This window comes from Chiloscyllium punctatum, chromosome 39 (assembly GCF_047496795.1).
Source record: "Chiloscyllium punctatum isolate Juve2018m chromosome 39, sChiPun1.3, whole genome shotgun sequence".
In the NCBI taxonomy this organism is placed as follows: domain Eukaryota; kingdom Metazoa; phylum Chordata; class Chondrichthyes; order Orectolobiformes; family Hemiscylliidae; genus Chiloscyllium; species Chiloscyllium punctatum.
Window position 1 is genome coordinate 59,928,799 of NC_092777.1, and position 21,083 is coordinate 59,949,881.

General features: G+C 39.6%; 1 protein-coding gene across 6 annotated transcripts in view; it reads left to right on the forward strand.

Moving 5' to 3' along the window:
• Positions 1–21,083, forward strand: part of helz (helicase with zinc finger) — a 274,742-nt gene that overhangs the window by 246,965 nt on the left and 6,694 nt on the right. For all 6 annotated transcript variants that reach the window (XM_072558865.1, XM_072558869.1, XM_072558867.1 and 3 more), the window contains one exon: positions 20,401–20,653. In XM_072558865.1, coding sequence (XP_072414966.1) covers positions 20,401–20,653 — 253 coding nt within the window. The remainder of the gene's footprint in view (positions 1–20,400; positions 20,654–21,083) is intronic.

Sequence of the window (21,083 nt, forward strand, 5' to 3'; positions counted from 1 at the left end):
ATTGTTACACCCTTGAATGTTGATTTGGAACTTAAGCGGCACTGCATTGGTGATGCGACTGTTGACTGGGACTTGAAGGTAGTGGTTAGCAATTGATACTGGATCAAAATGAATGTGGTTTTCTTTTTATTGACTGTTGCTTTAAAACTTGTGGATGGCAGATGTGCATTATGTGGTTCATGGGGGTGAAGGTATTGACATGCATTGGGTTTCTGTGAGAATATCAACAGATACCAGTTGTTCCCAACTGCTGAAGACGATTCCAGTGAAGAGTCTGTTTTCAAGAGAGAGAGATGAGATAATGATTTTCAAATACCATCCGGCTGTGAAACTAGAGTTGTGAATTAGCCACGCCATTACAGAATCCACCTCATTTTCGTTCCTGTTCTATTTAGTTTCAAAATAAAAATGGTCGACAATGTGAGTTTTATACACCTGGACCAGATGAAATGTTCTGTTTTGTTTTAAAGCAAAGCAGAAAGATTTACATGGACTCAGTGCTGAACAGAGGTCCTGCATTTGCACAATTGTAAATCTCATTATTACATACTTCTTTTCAGCAACCCTTCTTTCAGTTATCAGACCCCCGAGAAGGTATTTGTGACAGCTCCTTCTTTCCTTAAAGAATTTTGGATATGTTTCCCAGTTACACAGATGCAAGTTGCAAGAACAACATGGATTTCTCAATTTGGGGAAGTACAAAGAAAGTAAAGAGCAATGATGTGGCTGAGTAGCATTATCTTCACAAACAGCATGTTGTTGGGTGTTGATGCTGAGTTGTATAATTCATTACAGAGCATTAACTCATTGTGTAGTGTGGACCCAATCTTAAGATGCCACTTATTTCTTCTGCTGTCAATTTCTACAATCACCTAATTCTCTTATATTTTCATTGCAATGAATAGGAGTCAGGGCCAAGTGTTGTTTTTAAATGAGATATAGTTGGATGCTAGAAAACAATTGGATCAGGGCACAGATGTATTGCAGTCACTATTTTAAAAGTATGGTTTTATTTTCTTTTCTGCAATACTTTGATTTGATGTGATTACATAGTATTTGCAATGAATGAACAGTCCGTTGTCTGATACCAGTATTTACAATGAATGAACAGGCCGCAGTCTGAGACTAGTATTTATGCCACACATGAACCCCTTCTCACCATATCTACAAAATCTTTCAGTTCCCCATTTTCCGACATGTACATATATAACTGCCATTTTATGCATTAATGGAATTTGTGGGAGATGGTTCCATCTTCTGATTGCTGTCTGACTAATTTTTTTGATATGTAGAAAATGTTACAGTAATTTGGGTAGCATAGAATTGGTTATCACTAACTTCAGCCACCAATTGAAAAGGTATGAAGAGCATTTACATGTGTGTACTTAACCTGCTCAGAATTCAACTCAGAACTTTAAGAACCTGACTGTACATCTACAAGTAATACACAATAGGCTTTACACATTTGCTTTTGGAAACACCAAAAATGAGTTCACTTAATTCAAAGTTTACTTTTGGACAGTCACAATCAGAAGATTGATTATGTTCCGAGAATTTGTAATATTGCGCCGCCCATACCAACATTATTCTTGTGTTTAAATTTGAATAAAATGCAATTTGTAAATAGTCTCAATATGCTGTGGTAAATGTTATTAATATCACACCATAGTGTGTGACCAATAGTTCATAAACAAGCTGGACCACTAATAAGCTAAATAATAGATGACCTAAATTCAGGAACTTCTGATGAGGATTGCACAGATCTAATAAGGAGACATTAGGAATTGAGTTATTTTTTCCCCAAACTAAGTATTAGTGAGCAGGTTATTTCTAAGCAAGTTTCCCTTCGTGGCACTGTCTTTGACCCTTTCATAGAATATAGAACATGACAGCACAGCACAGTGCAGGTCCTTCGGCCCTCTAATGTTGTGTCAACCTTTTATCCTACTCTAAGGTCAAACTAACTTACATACCCTTCATTTTACTATCATCCATGTGTCTATCCAAGAGTCGCTTAAATGTCCCGAATGTATCTGACTCTACTACCACTGCTGGCAGTGAATGCATCTTCTTGGTTCCTCGTCACCTGCCATTGACCCAGTCTAACAGCCATGTTGTTTCTCTCACCTTTGCTAGTGATCATGAGTGGACTAATGCAGCAATAACTAGTTGGGTTGGATTTGTCATGCGTTTTACGGACAGAACTTGAGCAATTTTCACACTGCCAAGTCATGATGTACTGAAACAGCTTGGCTAGGTGTATCACTAGCTCTGGAGAAAAGACCTTAGAAGATTTGGTCGAATGATATAGGACAGCTGTTGCTTGATATCACTGAGACCTAATCCTATTGGTTGACTATTGTTATCTGTAATGCTGAGGATCTCGGGTGAGACCAATCTCAATCATCCACTCATCAGTTCTGGCAGAAAATGGATGCATATACTTCAGCCTTGTCTTTTGCAGTAATTTTCTGGGCTTCTCAATTATTGAGGGTGTGACATATTTCTCCCCTTAGTTGTTTATTTGTCTTCCATTCACAGCTGGATGTGACTAAACTGCAGAGCTTAGATCTGATTCTGTTGGCTGTGGGATTGTTTTGCCCCCTCTGTCACATGCTGCCTTTGCTGTTTGGCATGCAGCTAGTGCTGTGTTGTTGCTTCACCTTTTTAGACATACCTGATATTGCTCCTGACATTCCCTTGCAAGCTTCAGTGAACCAAGGCTGTACCTGCTTATTGATAATGGTAGTGTGAGGGATATGCCAGGCCACCAGGTTACAAATTATATTTGAATGGAATTCAGCTGCTGATGATCCATAACACCTCATGGATGCACAATTTTGCATTTCTATGTCTGTTTGAAATCTCTCCCCAGTATTTCAGTGGTAGCATTATATAAAATGATGGAGGGTAACCTCAACAAGGGGGAGACAGTGAAGTTGTGGTAATGTCACTGGATTAATAATCTAGAACCTAATGTTCTGGTGATATGGGTTTGAATCCAACCATAGCAGGTAGTGAAATTTGTAATCTGGAATAATTGTAGTTAGTGTCAATTGTTGTAAAAGTCCAATTGGTCCGCCAATATTCTTTAGAAAGAAAATGTGCACCCTTGCCTGGTCTAGCCCTTGTGACTCCAGACCCAATTACTCTTAAAAGCCCTCTGGGCAATTCAGGATAGGCAATAAATGTTGGTCTAGCTACTGGTGTCCACAATCTCATGAATGAGCAAATAAAATGTGAAGACAGGGTTTAGCCTCCACAGGGACTCCTATCAGTACTGTCATGGCCGTATGTATCTGCAACAGGTAGATCGGTGAAGATGAAGTCAAGCGCAATTTTCCCTCCTCTTGGTTCCTCGTCACCTGCTATTGACCCAGTCTAACAACCATGTTGTTTAGCCAAATCAGTCATTAGTGATGTACCAAATCATACTTAATAATACACAGTGAAGAGGTGCACTCAGAGTACATTCTGCACTCTTGACACCCTCAGTGCTTCCTCCAAGTATTGAAGCAGGAGATTTTTTTTTGCCCACGTTTGAGAATGAATGATGTCCAGAGCCAATGTTATGGTCTCCCAGGGCAACTCCTTCTTAACTGAATGCCACTGTGCTGCCACCTGCTGATGGATGATGACATTGGTACCTGGCACTTTGTCTTGTGAAATATGATTCTGAGACTATAACTGGTCAGTGAGATAGCTTCCCAGTTTTGCCACATGCCCCTAGATGTTAGTTTGAATGACTTTGCAGGGTCAGTTTTTAATTTCCGGTGCTTAGGTTGATGCTGGGTTGACTACCCTTATCATTCCCTCTCTTAGATTATGCAGCAATTACTTAGAACAGAGTGGCTTGAAAAGGCCATTTCAGGATTCTGGAGGTGCATGTAAGCTAGACCAGGTGAGATCATCAGACTACAGAAATCATTAGGCTAGTTTATAAGTGTAGATTTGTTAAATCAAATTCAAATTGCGCCACTTGCTTTGGTGGAATTTGAGCCACTGGCTCAAAAGCATTAGTGTTAGCCTCTGGATTACTCTTCGAATTACATTTCCCTTTATGCTATCAGTACGCCTTATGGAAAGTAGAGTCCGCTAATGGTATTCAAAATGCATGTATTTTAAATATACTTTTTAAAAATTATTTGTTCATTCACGGGATGAGAGCATCGCTGGCTAGGCCAGCATTATTGCTGATCCCTAATTGCCCAGAGGGTAGTTAAGAGTTGACCACATTGCTATGGTTCTGGAGACACATATAGGCCAAGTAAGGACAACAGTTTCCTTCCCTGAAGTATGTTAGTGAACCGTGTGAGCTTTTCTGATAATCATTAATGAATTCATGGTCATCATTAGACTTTTAATTCCAGATTTTTATTGAATTCAAATTCCACTATCAGCCATGGCAGGATTCGAACCCGAGTCCCTAAAGTGGGTGTCCAGATTAGCAGTCGAGAGTGGGGTGCTGGAGGTCAGGCAGCACCTGAGGAGAAGGAGAATCGATGTTTCAGGCAATAGCCCTTCATCAGGAAAGAGTGGGTGTCTGGATTAACAGTTCAGCATTAAACCATCACGTCCCCAACAACGTTATTAAATAGCGTCCCTTTTTGTCACTCAGTGTAAATCCTAAGACAGCAACTTATATTTATCTAGTATTTTAACATACTAAAACAGTCATTAGTATAAAGTGAACCTTCAGTTTATCACTGATTAAAAATACTGCCTTGTTATGTGGCAGTCTTTGGCATGGATACAATATGAGAAATAAAAATGTCACACCAGCTAGATGCTTGTCAGAGCAGCTTAGGGAAGCTTTGTAATCAGTTTGGCATGTGTCGTCCCTCTTGAGAGGCTTCCTTCATAATGTTGTTGAATACAAAATGGATAAATCATCTTTTTAGCCTGAGTAAGCTTCTTGCAGTCAAGCCAGAGGAAGTCCAAGGGAAGTAATAATGACATTTTAACTGAATTCTTGTTGAAAATGTCCATTATTAGGGTGTGGGACACCAGTCATTTTTGGGCACCTAATGTCATCATTGGAGGTGATGTTTGACAGTGCTGGAGTAGATTAATGGTTTGTCCACTCTGTCCCAGCAATGTAGACCAACTCTACTCTGTTCAAAATGCAAACCCTTGACTTTGCCTTGATTTCCTTTGTATTTGCTATTTCTCACACTAGCCACCCTGACTGATGGGCAGTCCCTCTTTGTGAGAGAAAGTGAGGACTACAAATGCTGAAGATCAGAGCCAAAAGGTATGATGCTGGAAAAGCACAGCCAGTCAGGCAGCATCCGAGGAGCAGGAGAGTCAACATTTTGAGCATAAGCTCTTCATCAGGATGAAGTCCTACTTCCTGGCTGTTTCTGCCTTGAACTAGACGGAGACTTCAAGCATATTAATGTAGAAAGCATGCAGTCTTTTGAAAGTGAGAAGGAACTCTTCCGATTAAATTGAACTGATAGAGCCATGTCCTAGAAATGTATAAATAGTGTTTTAGACATTATACTACCAAAATGGTGTTATTTTGAAAGTGTTGACATAAAGTTAGTTGAGACAACAGCATCTTTGCATTTTTGTAAAAATCATTGTGTTGAAACAAGAATGCAAGGAAAACTCTTCTTGCTGTACTGAGTGCAGACAGATGGAGGGGAGTGTTAGTTAATGGAAACAAACTAATTAACCAATCACCCTGGTTAATTCATACATTGAATATTAAACCCATTTCATGTAAGGATGAACTTAACTTCAGTCGGAATTCCTTTTTTTAAACAAAACAAAGATTTTTTTCTGGACACTTAGTATCTAAAGTCCTACATAGAATAGCAGTGAAACGGATAACTAAATTGTTATGTTGTACTGATGAAATTATTGGACCCTTGGAAAGCAGTTGAGGCATTTTGCTCCTTTCATCTGTTGCCTTATCTTGTTAGCTAGAATCGAGGCCTATCATTTGAGTATGACGGTACTGTCAAAACAGAGTTCAACATACTTAGCACTTGCTTTATCTTCCAACACATCTCAATTTGTCGGGTTTGCTATGCAGTTAATGGAATTGGCACTTGATATGGCTAATTCAGTTGCTGCAAGTTTTAATATTTTATCCACATAAGCTCTTAATGAAGTGCACGAGTGCTGTTTTTTTCCCCGCTCTAGGTATGACTGAGTTTCTAATAAAAAATAATTGGCATAAATGCACTTTAGTATAAATGAATTAAAGTGCACCTGTTGATAATTCTGTCTTCCAGACTGAGGATCACTTTCCTTGAGCTGAAGCTTTCAAGTTCGGAATAAAACTGATCTCTGTCAGCGAGTTATGCAGTAAAATATTGAATCACATCACGTTGTTGATGTTTACTGATCTGATTCTCAAGTAAATCTAAGTCGATTACCTGGGACTGAAGCCATCTTCCAAATGTAAGCAGTTTAACAGATGGTATGGTGAAGTTCAGTTAAATTTAGGATACTGACGTGGAATAGGGTGAGGCCAGAGAGTTTCTTGTTCCTTACGGTGATAAAGTGAGTGATCTTAAATCGAAGTGTCCTTTACCCTGTAATCGTGTTCACTAGGTTCTAGTGTCAGCAATTATTTTACATGTTCAACAGCTGAGGGACTGCTGAGTCTGAATGTCTTAAGACGTCTTGAGAAAAACTTTGAAATGTTGTCTGCCACACTTCCTCCACTTTTGCTTAAGATTTCATAAATTAACATATGGGATAGCATTTGATGAAACAAGTAATTGGATATTTGTTAATGTTTAAATTAATTTAAAATTTGCAGCCTCTCAAACTATTTATGAATCAGAAATTAGAAGGGCAGTTTGTATGTAGTTGGCTTGAATTCCCTGGATATTGTTTGAATTTGCAAGTCTAAGTGGGTGATCGTATCAGGCTCTTTAAATAATTCAAAGGAGCTAATAGGGTAGAAAAGAAGAAATCGTTTTCTGTGGTGGCAGAATCAAGAGCAAGGGACATAATCTCAGAAAGCATTTTTTATACATGGTGGATAGTAGAAATTTCAAACACTCTTCCATAAGCAATAGTATGAGGTAAAATTGAACTTTTGAGACTGAGGTGAATAGATTTGTTTTAACGAAAGCATATCAAGGAAATGAAATGAAACCAGTTAAATGGACTTGAGCTGCAGCTGAACAGATAATGACCCTCAGACGTAGGAACAGAAGTAGGGCATTCAGCCCATTAAGTTTATACCATCATTGATAATCTGAAGATCAGTGTGATGATGCTGCTCCTTTAACAAGGTTATGCTGTCTTTGGTTTTGTTTTCAGAATGATCGTAAAAGCAGCAATTCCAAAAAGTCTTAAGTTTGAAAGATTTTAGGGCCAGTTTGATGATAGCTTACAGACACCGCCTCAGGCAAAAGGCTTTCAAGTTTACAAAAAAACTTGAACAATGAAAGGGAAGAGGCCAGTTCTCCCAGCTAAGCTTTTCAATGGTTTCTGTTTTAGAGGTCTGGCTGTTCACTGAAAGCAGTCAGCTTTGAAGCTGCTGGACCAAAGATGCAGGTTCATGCTAATCCTCCTCCTCTCTGACATCTTTCCAGTATAACCTGGTTTTTGATTTTACCTTTTTTTGTGCCAAGGGGTGTTTATGGGGATTGTTGCAGGAATTTGGAACAGCATTAAGTTGGCATAGTCTATTGGGTTTTTGGATAGGTTAAGGTATTCTGTTTTCTGTTCTCTTTTGTTTATGCTTCATTCAGTAATCTTGTAAATAAATTCTGTTCCGTTTAAAACTAAGTGTTTTGACCAGCTGCATCTCTCCTGGAATATCTACTGTCCACCTGCTTAAAACAACTAGCAAAGTTGTAACAGCTGATGATCATCTTCAACTGTACTTTCCTGCCTTTTCCCAATAACTCTTGATTCCTCTACAAATTAAAAATCAGTCATCCTTAAAAATCTCATTCTTTAATATACTTAATGACCCAACCTCAGTTGCCCTCTGCAGTAACGAATTCCTTAGATTCACTACCTCAGGAGAAATTCCTCCTGTCTTTAATGGACAACCCCTTATTCTGAAGTTATGTCTTCCAGTCCTTTACTTTCTCACAATGGGGGACAACCTCTCCACATCTACCCTGTCAACTCCCCTAAGAATTTCAATAAGGTCACTTCTCATTCTTTTATCTCCAATGAATGCAGGTCAAACTTACTCAATATCTTTTTGGACAAATCATCCTTTCCAGGAGTCAACCTCATGAACCTGCTCTGGATTACCGCTATTGCCAGTATATCTGCCCTTCGATAAGTGCACCAAATCTCAACACAGTCTTTCAGCTGTGGGACTGACTAGTGCCCTATATTGTTCCCCTTTTTGCATTCTCATTCCTGTGCCTCTATCACTGACATTGAATGATTTGTTGCTAGTCTTCGTTCTTTAATTGCAACTTTTTCAAAATGTGAATTATCCCATTATTTTAGTTTTCTGAACTTAGAATAAATGCATTTCGGAAGAACCTGTGCAGCCAGTTACATTTCAGGGAGGTATCTTCAAATGCTAAATGTTCAATAAAATATTTTGGCAAGCTGGAGGAAAATGAAGCAAGTTAGGCTCAGAAGGTCGGATATAATTGAACAGTAGGTAGTCTGAGTTGTCAAGCCAATAGTTCAGACCAGCAGTGTTAGCTGTAAGACGGGTACAATGACAGTTCATAGCAATAAATGTCAGAACTGTAGTTAGGAAAATAGTTCAGTTTACTATTTTTCTAACTACAGTTCCGACATTTATTTATAATCAGTTGTAAGCAATATTTAGCAAAGCAATATTTACAAGGAAAACTAACATGAATGGTACATTTGTTGGTGTAAAATGGCAATTTCTCATATGTATCTTTTTTGGGTAGCTTGCAGGAATCTTTAAGAAACAAGTTTTTGCTCATTTCTGAATTATCTCACCCATTCATAATGTGCTCATATTTCCTGGGAAGGAGAGTATCTTGGTTGTCTGTGCTGGAGTTCTAAGAAAATTATACAGTGTGTTGTGAAAAATGCATGATATTGAACTTGACATTTTGTCCATGTTTTCCATTTGCAGTATACAACTTTATTCTGAGACCTAAATTCAGTCCTGACGCATTCAAAAGCTCACAATATGATTTGAATTCAGTCTTTTAATTGTAGCCATTATACCTGAAGCGTTTGAGGTAAAGTTGGATCAGATAGCAAATATCAAATCAAATTTTGTGCGGATACCATGCCTTAAAACGAACTGGCAAATTAAATTACAGTTTTAACATTTTGAACCAATTTAAGTTAACACCTTCATCAGTGGCAGACCTCCTTGGTATTGTTTACTGGCATTGTGGGATCTAGAACATTGTTTTTATAATTAGCTGCTACTTTGGTTTGACCTTTTGAAAGCTACTGGTCAAATACACCGTAGGGACTCAATGCAGCTGACATCGTGAAGTTCTTCAAATTGCTTATTTTCTGACTCCAGGTTAAATTCTGGCTTTCTTATTTTGAGTGAATAACAAAAGTGCAACACTTGGATGTCTGGAGTGTAAAGCACTTGTGCTGTGTATCCCTGTGTATATTTTATGTTACGATGGTATATTTAGGAGAAAGTAAGGACTGCAGACGCTGGAGATCAGAGCTGAAAAATGTGTTGCTGGAAAAGCGCAGCAGGTCAGGCAGCATCCAAGGAGCAGGAGAATCGACGTTTCGGGCATAAGACCTTCTTCAGGTATATTTAGGTCTAGTAGCACAAATAGTAAACAGGTTCTGAATTCTGAATCTGGGTGAGACAGATCTGTAGGAGTCCAACATACTGATAATTAGCCTCTTCAGCAGAGGGATCAAAACTTCAGAAATAAATGGACTTGGCAAGAGGCTTGAGGTTTCTGTGATCCAGTGCCCTGAAGGGCAGCTTGCCCTTATAAGATATCTGCTCTGGGCAGGTTGGTGTCGTTGGTTGAACTTCTGTACTACTACTACTGAGCACTCTTCAGGGCACCTGAAGCTGTGGCATTGCCAGCCTGCAACTACACACTCTGGATTTGGTTAAGTCTCTAACTGCTCTTCCTCCAAGAGACCTTCTGTTTGATCTTCCTAGTATGGAGACTTAAAAGTGCAAGCACTTCACTGACTACAAACTAAAGAAATCTTTTCTGTCTGCCTGAAAGAGCTTGTATTTAAAATTTCATCAGGACGGTCGTTTACACATGCTAGAAGTAACTTAAGTTCCTTTTTTATTTGCAGACGACAGGACTCTGTATATAAGCATATGTTGCCTCTAACAAGCACCAATAAACCATATTAAAGGCTCATTTTATAATTTTAATTGGTGGCTCATTCAGGATTGTTCATCAATTGCTGCCCAATCATTGAAACACTCTAAAAATCAAGATTTTGCTTTTGATATTTGAACGCCTGAGCTATTTGAGTATAGTCTGTACTATATGTGTTACAGAGAGCCGCATACTGTTTGATTTGATCAGCCAATTATTGGAATGAGCAACCGGTATAACTGACATTGCACCAGTGCTGAAACTCATGCAGGATACTGCTCAATTGTGTGGTAGGCAGAATGTCTTTTTCGACTGATCTCCGCATTCTATTTGTGGAAATTTATGTTGCAAAAATATACTTTATTAATAAATATCTAAGTAACCATTCCAAATATTTCAAATTGAACATTGAGAAAATGCAATAAAATACAACCTTTTTTGCATTTAGCATGCTGCACATTTAAATGCCTAGACCCAGTTGCAATGCATGTGACATTTACTGTATCCATTCACTGACAGAATGCAGCCCAAAGGGTCCATTAATACCCTTTGTACACTATGGCTGAAAAGCTTTAGATGCTAGCCTTTCCCCACTCCTCAATTGCAGCAGCTGCCCCAGTCTGTAGTGTATCCCTTAGCACACAGTCTTGAACCTTGGAATGTGCCAAATTGCAATAATTGGTTGAGGACAAATATTTGTATTATAGGACCAGAAAATCTCAGGCAAATCAAAGCGCATCTTTCACTAAGTTGATGGTCCTTCAAGTGCAATATTTGTCATGTTGTACGTCCCTGGAGTATAGTACAGAGTCCATGGTGTAAGAGGCCAGGTACTAGCATGGATAGAAGCTTGGCTGTCTAGAACAAGGCAGAGAGTGGGGATAAAAGGGTCCTTCTCAGCGTGGAAGCTGGTGACTAGTGGTGTTCCCCAAGTTCTGGTGTTAGGAGCGCAACTTTTCACTTTATACGTTGATGATCTGGATGAAGGAACCGAGGGCATTCTGGCTAAGTTTGCAAAGATAGGTGGAGGGGCAGGTAGTATTGAGGAGGCAGGTCGGCTGCAGAAAGATTTAGGCAAGTTCGGAGTAGCAAATGAAATACAATGTGGGAAAGTGTGAGGTCACGCACTTTAATGGGAAGAATAGAAGCATGGACTATTTTCTAAATGGGGAGAAAATTCAGAAGTCTGAAGTGCAAAGGGACTTGGAAGTTCCTAATTCAGGTTTCCCTTAAGGTCAGCTTGCAGGTTGAGTCAGTAGTTAGGAAGGCAAATACAATGATGGCATTCAACTTGAGACGACTAGAATACAAAAGCAGGCATGTCCTTCTGAGGCTTTATAAGGCTCTGGTCAGACCACATTTGGAATATTTTGGACAGTTTTAGGCCCCATACCTCAGGAAAGATGTACAGGTCGTGGAGCGGGTCCAGAGGAGATTCATGAGAATAACCTAGGAATGAAAGGCTTAACGTATGAGGAACATTAGAGGACTCTAGGTTTATGCTTGATAGGGTTTAGAAGGATGAGGGGGGATCTGATTGAAACTTTCAGAATACTGAATAGCTGGATAGTGTGGACATTGAGGAAGATGTTTCCACGGGTAGGAGAGAACTAAGGCCTGAGGCCACAACCTTAGAGTAAAGAGGATGACCTTTTAGAACGAAGATAAAGAGAAATTTCTTTAGCCAGAGTGTGGTGAATCTATAGAACTCATTGCCACAGAAGGCTGTGGAGGCCAGGTCATTGAGTATATTAAACAGAGATAGATAAGTTCTTGATTGCCAAGGGGATCAAAGGTTATAGGAAGAAAGCAGGAAAATGGGATTGAAAATCCTATCAGCCATGATTGAATGGCAGAGCACACTTGATGGGCTGAATGACCTAATTTCTGCTCTTATGTCTTATGGTCTTACAGTTCTGCATCATGAAACTTCAAATGAAACTAGTGTAATTTTCTCCAAATATTCTTTGTAAAGGCACATTCTAGAAGATGTGTGATGGCCTGTTCACAAGGGCAGTGTGTAGTGGTGTACAGAGCCCAGACGTGCATGAAAGACTTGACTGGAAGTGACCTTCTTACCACCAACCAAGTTACGAATTGATGCTTGTTCAGAACTTCTGACAATGAGACATTCTGCCAGATGACATTGACTGCCTTCTTAGGCACCCATCTGACTTGGATTAACAGTCTCTTATTCTTGCAGGGCCCAAGAACTTTGTGTTGACTACTGTCTAACTTGTTGTTAAAGCTGTTACTTTGTACAAGAGATCCCTGATTTACAAACACAAGTACGAACGCTTATACTGAAGAACATGATTCCATTCAGAGATGCAATTATAAAGACCTGACATTTCCTGTGTTTATGAGTAGCTGCTTCCCATTGTCCTATATTGTGTTCTGACTTGTGAACAAATTAACTTGGAACAGACATCAGAGCAGAACCCATTCCCAGTCCATAGACTACCTGTACAAACATTTCCACAAGGGCCAGATGATAAGGTTATGTCCAACTATAATGTTCTGCAGCAGTGTGGCCAGATCCATCTCTCACAATATTAGAGATAGGTAAAGCCTCAGCACATAGTTACACTTCGTATTTCTGTATCAAGGGTCCACTCGCATCTTAGTTCAGCCACACACACAGGTGGCCATCAGGATAAGGGCAGCATAGGAATCATATAGCAGTATGAAACTGCTTAACCTACACGGGGAGCCTGGTGCTTTTCCTCTGAGAGTACATTGGCTAATCAGTTGACAGTCAACGGTGATACCATAATTGAATACTCCACAATCAACATCCTTGGGGTTACCAATGACCAGAAACTGAACTAGACTTGACACCAGCACAGTGGCTATGAGAGCAGATCAGAGGCTAGCAATACTGCAGCAGGTAACTCACCACCTGACTCCCCAAAGCCTGTCCACTATTTGCAAGGCACAAATCAAATGTGTGATGGAATACTCCCCACTTGCTGAATCTGTGCAACTCCAGCAACACACAGGACACTTGGCACCATCCAGGGCAAACAACCCGCTTGGTAGGCACTACATACACAAGCATCCATTCCTACCAGCAATGCTCAGTAGCAGCAGTTTATGATATCCACTATGTTCACTGCAGAAATTCACCAAAGATCCTTGGACAGCACCTTCCAAACTCTCAACCACTTCCACCTAGAATGATATGAGCAGCAGATATATGGAAACACACCACCTTAAAGTTCCCCTTCAAGCTACACATCATCCTGACTTTGAAATATATTGGCATTCCTTTGGTGTTGCTGAGTCAAATCCTGGAATTCACTCCCTCGGAGTATTGTGGGTCAACCGACAGAACATTGACTGCAGTAGTTCAAGGTGACAACTCACCATCTCTTTCTTAAGGAAAACTAGGGGCAGCAAGGCAACAAGCAATGTCCACATCTCTCAAATTATTTTTTTAAAATGTTGACTTGTCAATCATGCAGCACCCTTTTCTTCTGTGATATAATATTGTGATAATTTGAAGTTTGGTTTTCTTGCATTTGTGCTGATGAGTGCAAGATGAAAATCTTTAGCAATATTGCTGTCTTGCATCAGTGTTCAGGTTTTATACTACTAAGTGAATGTTTCTTTACAAAATACGCAAGGATGCTGTTATATTTTAAGACTTTTATCTCTGGCTTTAATTATGCATCGACCTGCCCTAGCCCACCTTTGTCTTTCCATGTTTTCTGAGCCCTATAGATAGATTAATGCTGCCTTATTACTGACAAGTTTTTGATATCTTCTAACAGCATTATCACTGAGGTTTTTTAAAAAATTGTTTTATCAGTTCAATTGCGATAAACACCAGCATGTTCTCACTGCATTCATTAAAGATAATTTTCCCTGCTTCTCCTCCAGCTAGAAGCTTGCTCAGTGTCACTCCAGTTGTAGTCACAAGTGGTGCCGTTTCTCAAAGACACAATTTAGTGCACACACTTCAGTGAAATACACAAGATGTGACACTTCAATATCTTTTAATGTTCGTTGTGTTGTGTCGTACGAGATAATGGAGACGCAAAAGATGCACATGATCAAGCCTGTTAATGTTAATTTTATGATGAGAATCAAAAAAAAAGGACAGATTATGAATCCATTGCAAATTCTGCATGACTGTGTGCATCCTAGGGCTAGTTGTACTGGGTCAAGTGCACCCAGAAAGAAGGGAGCAAGTTCATCGCGTCTTCTCCTATTCACTATTACTACTACAGTTACTACTTTAAAGCATTTGTAATTTGGATGGTTTAGGTCACCCAGAAAAAAGAATTGCAGAATATTGAGAATCAGTTTAAAATTTGTTTTTAAACTGAGCCTTTACACATTAATCAATGAATACAATACAATGGAACCTTGTAATTTCTCCCAATGAGAACCAACTGTCACATTTCTAGTCAAACGTAGAGTTTCGTCCTATTCCAGATGTGCTCGCAGTTGCAGGAGCTCCCAATGTTTGAAGCTGTCATCATGTTGCGTTATAGCATCAATAGTCCTTTTACAGCAGCTAAATCAGCAGTAATCAGATTTACTCATCCAACAGGCAGCCAAGCCTGTAAATGAGGCTGGCTTCCACTGGAGACTGTACAAAAGGCAGTTTTGGAGGTTAAAATTTGAAAAACATTCAGGAAATCCCTGATTTGTAACTCATTGCTGCAAAACCACATCGCAGCAAATATCTGGGCCTTGTAATTCTCTGCTTCTGTGTTCTTGTTCAAAATGCTAAGTTTTTCAATTCTGTCTTCTCTCAAAGCTGCTAGCTACGTAAGCTGAGAGTTGATTGGTGTCGAGTGCATGTGATTTATGTTTCATGCTGTTTTGTTAATGAGGTCGATAATTGGCTAACCATTGTTGACCAGTGCATCATATTCTCTCCTCTCAAAAGAAATTGCAGTGCTTTATTGATAGAATTGAAAGATTCAAACAATTAAACAGAAATGTCATGTTTTTACATGTTTGACTTGTACTGCTTTGCATCTTGAGTTTTTTTTTATCAAATGGGGACTGAACAAATCATCGAATTTTCAACCTTGAATGTATTCCAGAAAGTCGCTACAACTACTTTAAAGCTTGACGTGTTTGTACAGATTTAGCCAGTGTATTTTTGATGAAAACGTACATTTGTGTTCAATTGTAACCAAGGAAATATTGTGGTTTATCCAGTTTTGGCCATGATTTGAATTGTAGACTGAAGAAACACTTCAGGAATTTTGGCCATTTAGAAATTTTTTGTTTGAAAAGAAAACCACCACATTGGTAAATGTGACGTGTTGATGTTTTTAAAAATGTGGGAATGCTGGGATCCGTATGAATCAAGGTTTCACTGCTTAGCGTTCCATTAAGCACAGGGTGGACAGTACTATTGTTTTGAAGCTATGTTGTGTTTTGAGGTTTCTTGTTTTAATTCAGAGTTTTGTTATTTGTACAAAGGTTGATATGGAGACCAAGTAAAAGGAGCAAGTAAGATAGGCAATTAGTTTATTGATCAAGGTGCACAATTAGTAATCGAAGGTGGCAACCTTCAACATCCTTAAGAGATAGGAGCAGAAGAAGGCCATGCAGTCCATAAAGTCTACCCCACCATTCGATGAAATCATGCCTAATCTGATAACCTTCACCTCCACTTTCCTACCTTGTCCCCAGTAGCATTGGTTCCCTTACTGATAAAAAAAAATCTGTCTGTCTCAGTTTTGAATGCATATGTCTCAAACTCAGTAGCTTTCTATGATAAAGAATTCCACAGATTCACCGCCCTCTGAGAGAAGATCCTTTTTTTATTAAACAGTTTCAGCTGACTACTATTTCTCAGCAATTCCTGACTTCTCCTTTACCAGACATTCACCAGTGAATATCAACTTTCTGGCACCACTGCTGCTTAGTATTATTGCTGGAGAGTATTTGGGAGTGGATTACAGAAGGTTTCAGTATGGTTCACAGCTAGAAGCAGTTGGAAAGCTGCAATTAATTCTCATGTTCAGATGACTGCAAAACAAAGTTTCATCAGTTCATGAATATTAATCAACAGCACCCCAAGGTTCAATGACAGCCTTAAACTCCAGGTCAGATTTTGCTGTTATTTAAGACTTGGATCCAGGTGTGCAGATCACAATTTCAGCCTTTGTGGTTGACAGCTTGGAAGTGCTGTGAAGACAACAGAGTTAGACTTAAAGAAGACACAGACAGGATGTTGAAATCGGGAGACGTGGCAAATAAAACTAATGTGAAAAGTGTGAAGTGATGTATTTTGCTATAAAGAATGAGAGGCCTTAACGACTGAAGTATGCAATTTTAAAAAGTGTGCAGCAACAGCGGTACTTGTTTATATACACACAGATCAATGTAGGTGGCAGAGCAGGCTGAGGAAGTTAATAGATATAGGTTTTATAAATAGAAGCCATGATATGGAGATGCCAGTGTTGGACTGGGGTGGACAAGAAGTCACATGACATCAGGCCATAGTCCAACAGCTTTATTTGAAATCACAAGCTTTCGGAGCATTGCTTCTTCATCAGAAGAAGTGAAGAGAAGCACACTGGCACAGAATTTACAGAGCGATCAAAAGCTTGTATAAATGGTGTGAGTGGAGTGTAGACAGGCTGAATAATAAGTCTCTGCAGGTGATCAAAAGTGTCAGATGGTGTGAGTAAAGTGTCAACAGCTGGATAGCAAGTGAAGGCATGACCTATAATCCAATTAATTGAGGCAGAGAAATAATTACAAAAAATTGAAAATATGGTGTTACTGGAGACAAACCAAATGGCTGGAATAACATGATAGGTATAAGAGTCGCATGCCGAGGGTCTAACCAAAAGAACAAGTAATCCAAAATTGTACAAACTAATTAAGGTAGAGAGGTCATAACAAGTTATCAAAGTGATAGTGTCAAACGCGACAGTAAGGAATCTCTTCACTTGCTATTCAGCTGTTGACACTACTCACACTGTCTGACACTTTTGATCACCTGCAGAAACTTATTATTCAGCTTGTCAACACTCCACTCACACCACTTGTACAATTTTTTCATCTCCCTACCTATACGTTCTGTGCCTGTGTGCACTTCACCTGATGAAGGAGCAGCGCTCCGAAAACTTCTGATTTTAAGTAAACCTGTTGGACTATAACTTGGTGTTGTGTGACTTCTGACTTTACAAATAGAGGCATAGAACATAACATCAAGTTATGATGAGCTGAACTACTATAAAGCACTAATTCAGCCTTAACTGGAGTATTGTGTCCAAAATTCTGGTTACCACAGTCAAGGAGCAGCATGACTGAGGGATGCAGAAAAGATTTGGTTCTCCAGACGAGGAACTTCAGTTGTAAGGCTAGATTGCAGAAATTAGGCAGTTCTCAAAGTGAAGGTCAAAAGGAGATTAAGTGCTCAAAATCACAAGGGCTTTAGATGGAGTAGATGGAGATAAATTGTTTCCATTGGCAGAATGGTTAAGAACTACAGGACACAGATTTAAGATGACTGGAAAAAGAACCAATGGCAAAATATGGAAAAGATATTTTTAAGCAACAAATGGTTGCTACCCAAGTGTGGTGGAGGTAGGTACCTGCAAAACATTGAAGAGAGAGTTGGAGTAGCTGAGTTGCTGTTGGAGCCGTGGCAGCCTAATGGCTGTCTCCTATGGGGTAACCATTCTCGGATTCTGTGTACCATGTGTATACATTGTATAATTGTATCATTGCTGCATGAAGTTTAAAGCTGTCACAGCATAATTAAACTGAATGCTGGGAGGTCAAGGATTCAAGCTCCCACTCCCCAGGCTATGCACATATTCAAGGCTGGCACTTCAGTGCAGTACAAAGGGAGTGCTGCACTGTTTGAGCTGTCATCTTTTAAGATCTGTTCAACAGAGGTCCTGTCTGTCATCTCGCGTACATGTAACAGATTTCATTGGATTGTTAGAAAACAGTCCAGAGGCATTCCCCTGGTTCTTACCAACATTTATTTGTCGATGAACTACAGATGATCTGGTTATTTTATTTCACTGCAGATTTGTGCGATCTTTGTGTGTAAAGTGGCTATGCGTTGTAATTATTTTATCCAACCTGTTTGGGCATGTTATGATGGGACTTGAACCTAGACCATCTGGCCCAGAGATAGGGACATTATCACTACACCAGCAGAGCCTCTGTTGTGTTTTATACATTGATTAAATTCAGAGAGTGCAATTGGTTGCAAAGCACTTCAGTTCATCCTGAGTTTCCAATAAACAACATACAAGTGCAAGATTTCTTTTGACTGGTTAATGGCATGAGTATCATCTGCTGCCTGCTATAACTTGGTTTTGTTTAATGAAGTTCCAAAATTGTGCAGGAGTTGAACATTGAATGTAGGGCCGTTAACTTGCAAGTGGTTTTACTTCTCACATAACATGAGTTCTAAGCAGCTGTCCAACTGCCCCCGTTACCACTAATACATTTACACTTCCATACAATGCAGACCCACTTTATGTATCTGATACTTTTACCGGTAGCAGCAATCCCAAAAAAAAAGATTCTTCAATAAGTGTACATGTTTTAAAGTCTGCAAAACCCAGCATGAAAACAGTGCCTATTTGACTGTCTGCATTTGTTGGGTAAATATCATTTTCAGCATGGAACAACTGCTTAAATTATACTGTAGAATTAATTGCCCTTTCTCAAGGGCTGGTTTAACAAAATGTCAATGGGATTAAAGTTCCTTCAGAATTAAATAAACCTTTATTTAGCTATGAGGAAGTGGGGACTACTGGTGCTGGAGATCAGTCGAGAGTATGGAGCTGGAAAAGCACAGCAGCTCAAGCAGCATCCGAGGAGCAGGAGAATCAAAGTTTCGGGCAAGAGCCCTTCATCAGCCCTTTCCTGATGAAAGGCTCTTGCCTGAAACTTCAATTCTCCTGCTCCTCAGATGCTGCCTGACCTGCTGTGCTTTTCCAGCACCCCACTCTGGATTCTTTATTTAGCTATGCCCTGTGCTGAGGGGTGACCTTATACAGGTTTATAAAATCATGAGAGGCATGGATAGGATAAAGAGACAAAGTCTCTTCCCTGGGGTGGGCAAGACCAGAATTAGAGGGCATATGTTTAGGGTGAGAGGGGAAAGATATAAAAGAGACCTAAGGGGCAACTTTTTCACGCAGAGGGTGGTACGTGTATGGCTGCTGGAGGAAGTGGTGGAGGCTGGTACCATTACAGCATTTAAGAGGCATCTGGATGAGTATATGAATAGGAAGGGTTTGGAGGGATATGGGTCGGGTGCTGCCAGGTGGGACTAGATTGGGTTGGGATATCTGACCAGCGTGGACAAGTTGAACTACTGTACATCTCTGTGTCTCTGCAGGAATTAATTTTGTGCTCTATAAATGTGCTGTAAATATCAGTTATTTGAAAGATGCATATCATTGATATTTACTCAATGTGTCTAACTGAACTAACCACTCAAGCAGTGGGTAAAAAGAGTTGCAATTACTTTTAAAGTGAAAGATTCTACAATGCTTGGGAAGTGAGCAGTAGTTTGAATTTAGAGGAATTACTGCTGAAACAGAAGAAGGGGAAGAAAGTAGATGCATTGACTGGTGTTAGTCAGTTTAATGATTTAAAATAAAGCTGATTTTTCTTAAACTTTACTTGCTTTATGAATATTAGTGGAGTGGGCAAATTTTGCATTTGTCCCTTTTTCTTTAACAGCTTTGTCTGAGGATGAGGGATGTCTATTTACACACTGCATCAATAGCACTTGTGGGAGAAAGCCAGGAGACTCTTAAGAGTGATTCAAATTTTTCTTCCCTCACCCTCATCCCTTGTTCTTCATTCCTGGAAGATCCCTCAGTCTCCCTTTTTACACCTACCCACTTGATCTTGCTCAAATTGAAATCTTCCCAAGAAAGAATCATTCCCGAAAAAACCCTGGATGCTGTGCTGATACTTCTGAACTGCTCTTAATAAATGAAAATAATCAGATTTTGACAAATTATTTAATCAATCATAATTTTTTTTTAGTTTTCAACATTTTAGAAATTGACATTTTACTGATTGATTGATTTTTGGGCTTTTAATAAAAATATGTACCATAAAGTTTTCATTATGTAATAAATGAAGGTCATGCGATGTTATCCTGCTGTTATTACGATTTTCCATACAGTATGAAGCCAGAGGACCAGGAAGGCCTTTGTACCAAAGAAGAATTTCAGCCGGTTCTGTTCAAGCATTTCCTGAAGATTCTAGCAATCCTCAAGGCAATCTTAATCAATGTAAGGAGCTTCAAGATCACAGCAACCATTCGTCATACAACTATACATCTCCAGAGATGTGGGTGAATGCCAATTCTTCAGCCGCCTTCCAGAATATTCTCTGCAATGGTTCCAACAGAGCAGTGGCACCACGGGACCTTTTAGGTATAGTAGCTTGACCCTTGTGTTCTGAAGTGTTCATGCGCTGACCTACCCATCTGAAGGCCGAGTGCTCTTCCCTGTTCTTTGCCACCAACCTCAAAGGAATCAAGTTGGTCCTAGATACTGTATGTTTTCCCAAGATGTATTCAAGAATCTATGATGTGCAGGAGCCAGTGTTGAACTAGGGTGGACAAAGTTTAAAAAAAAAGGTGAAAGTGAGGACTGCAAATGCTGGAGATTAGAGACGAGATGTGGTGCTGGAAAAGCACAGCAGGTCAGGGCAGCTTCTGAGGAGCAGGAGAGTCGATGTTTTTGGCAAAGGCCCTTCATCGGGAAGCCTTCCGACAGACTTATTTGAATGTACAAGCTTTCGGAGTCGAAAGCTAGTACTTCCAAATAAACCTGTTGGACTATAACATGGTGTTGTGTGGTT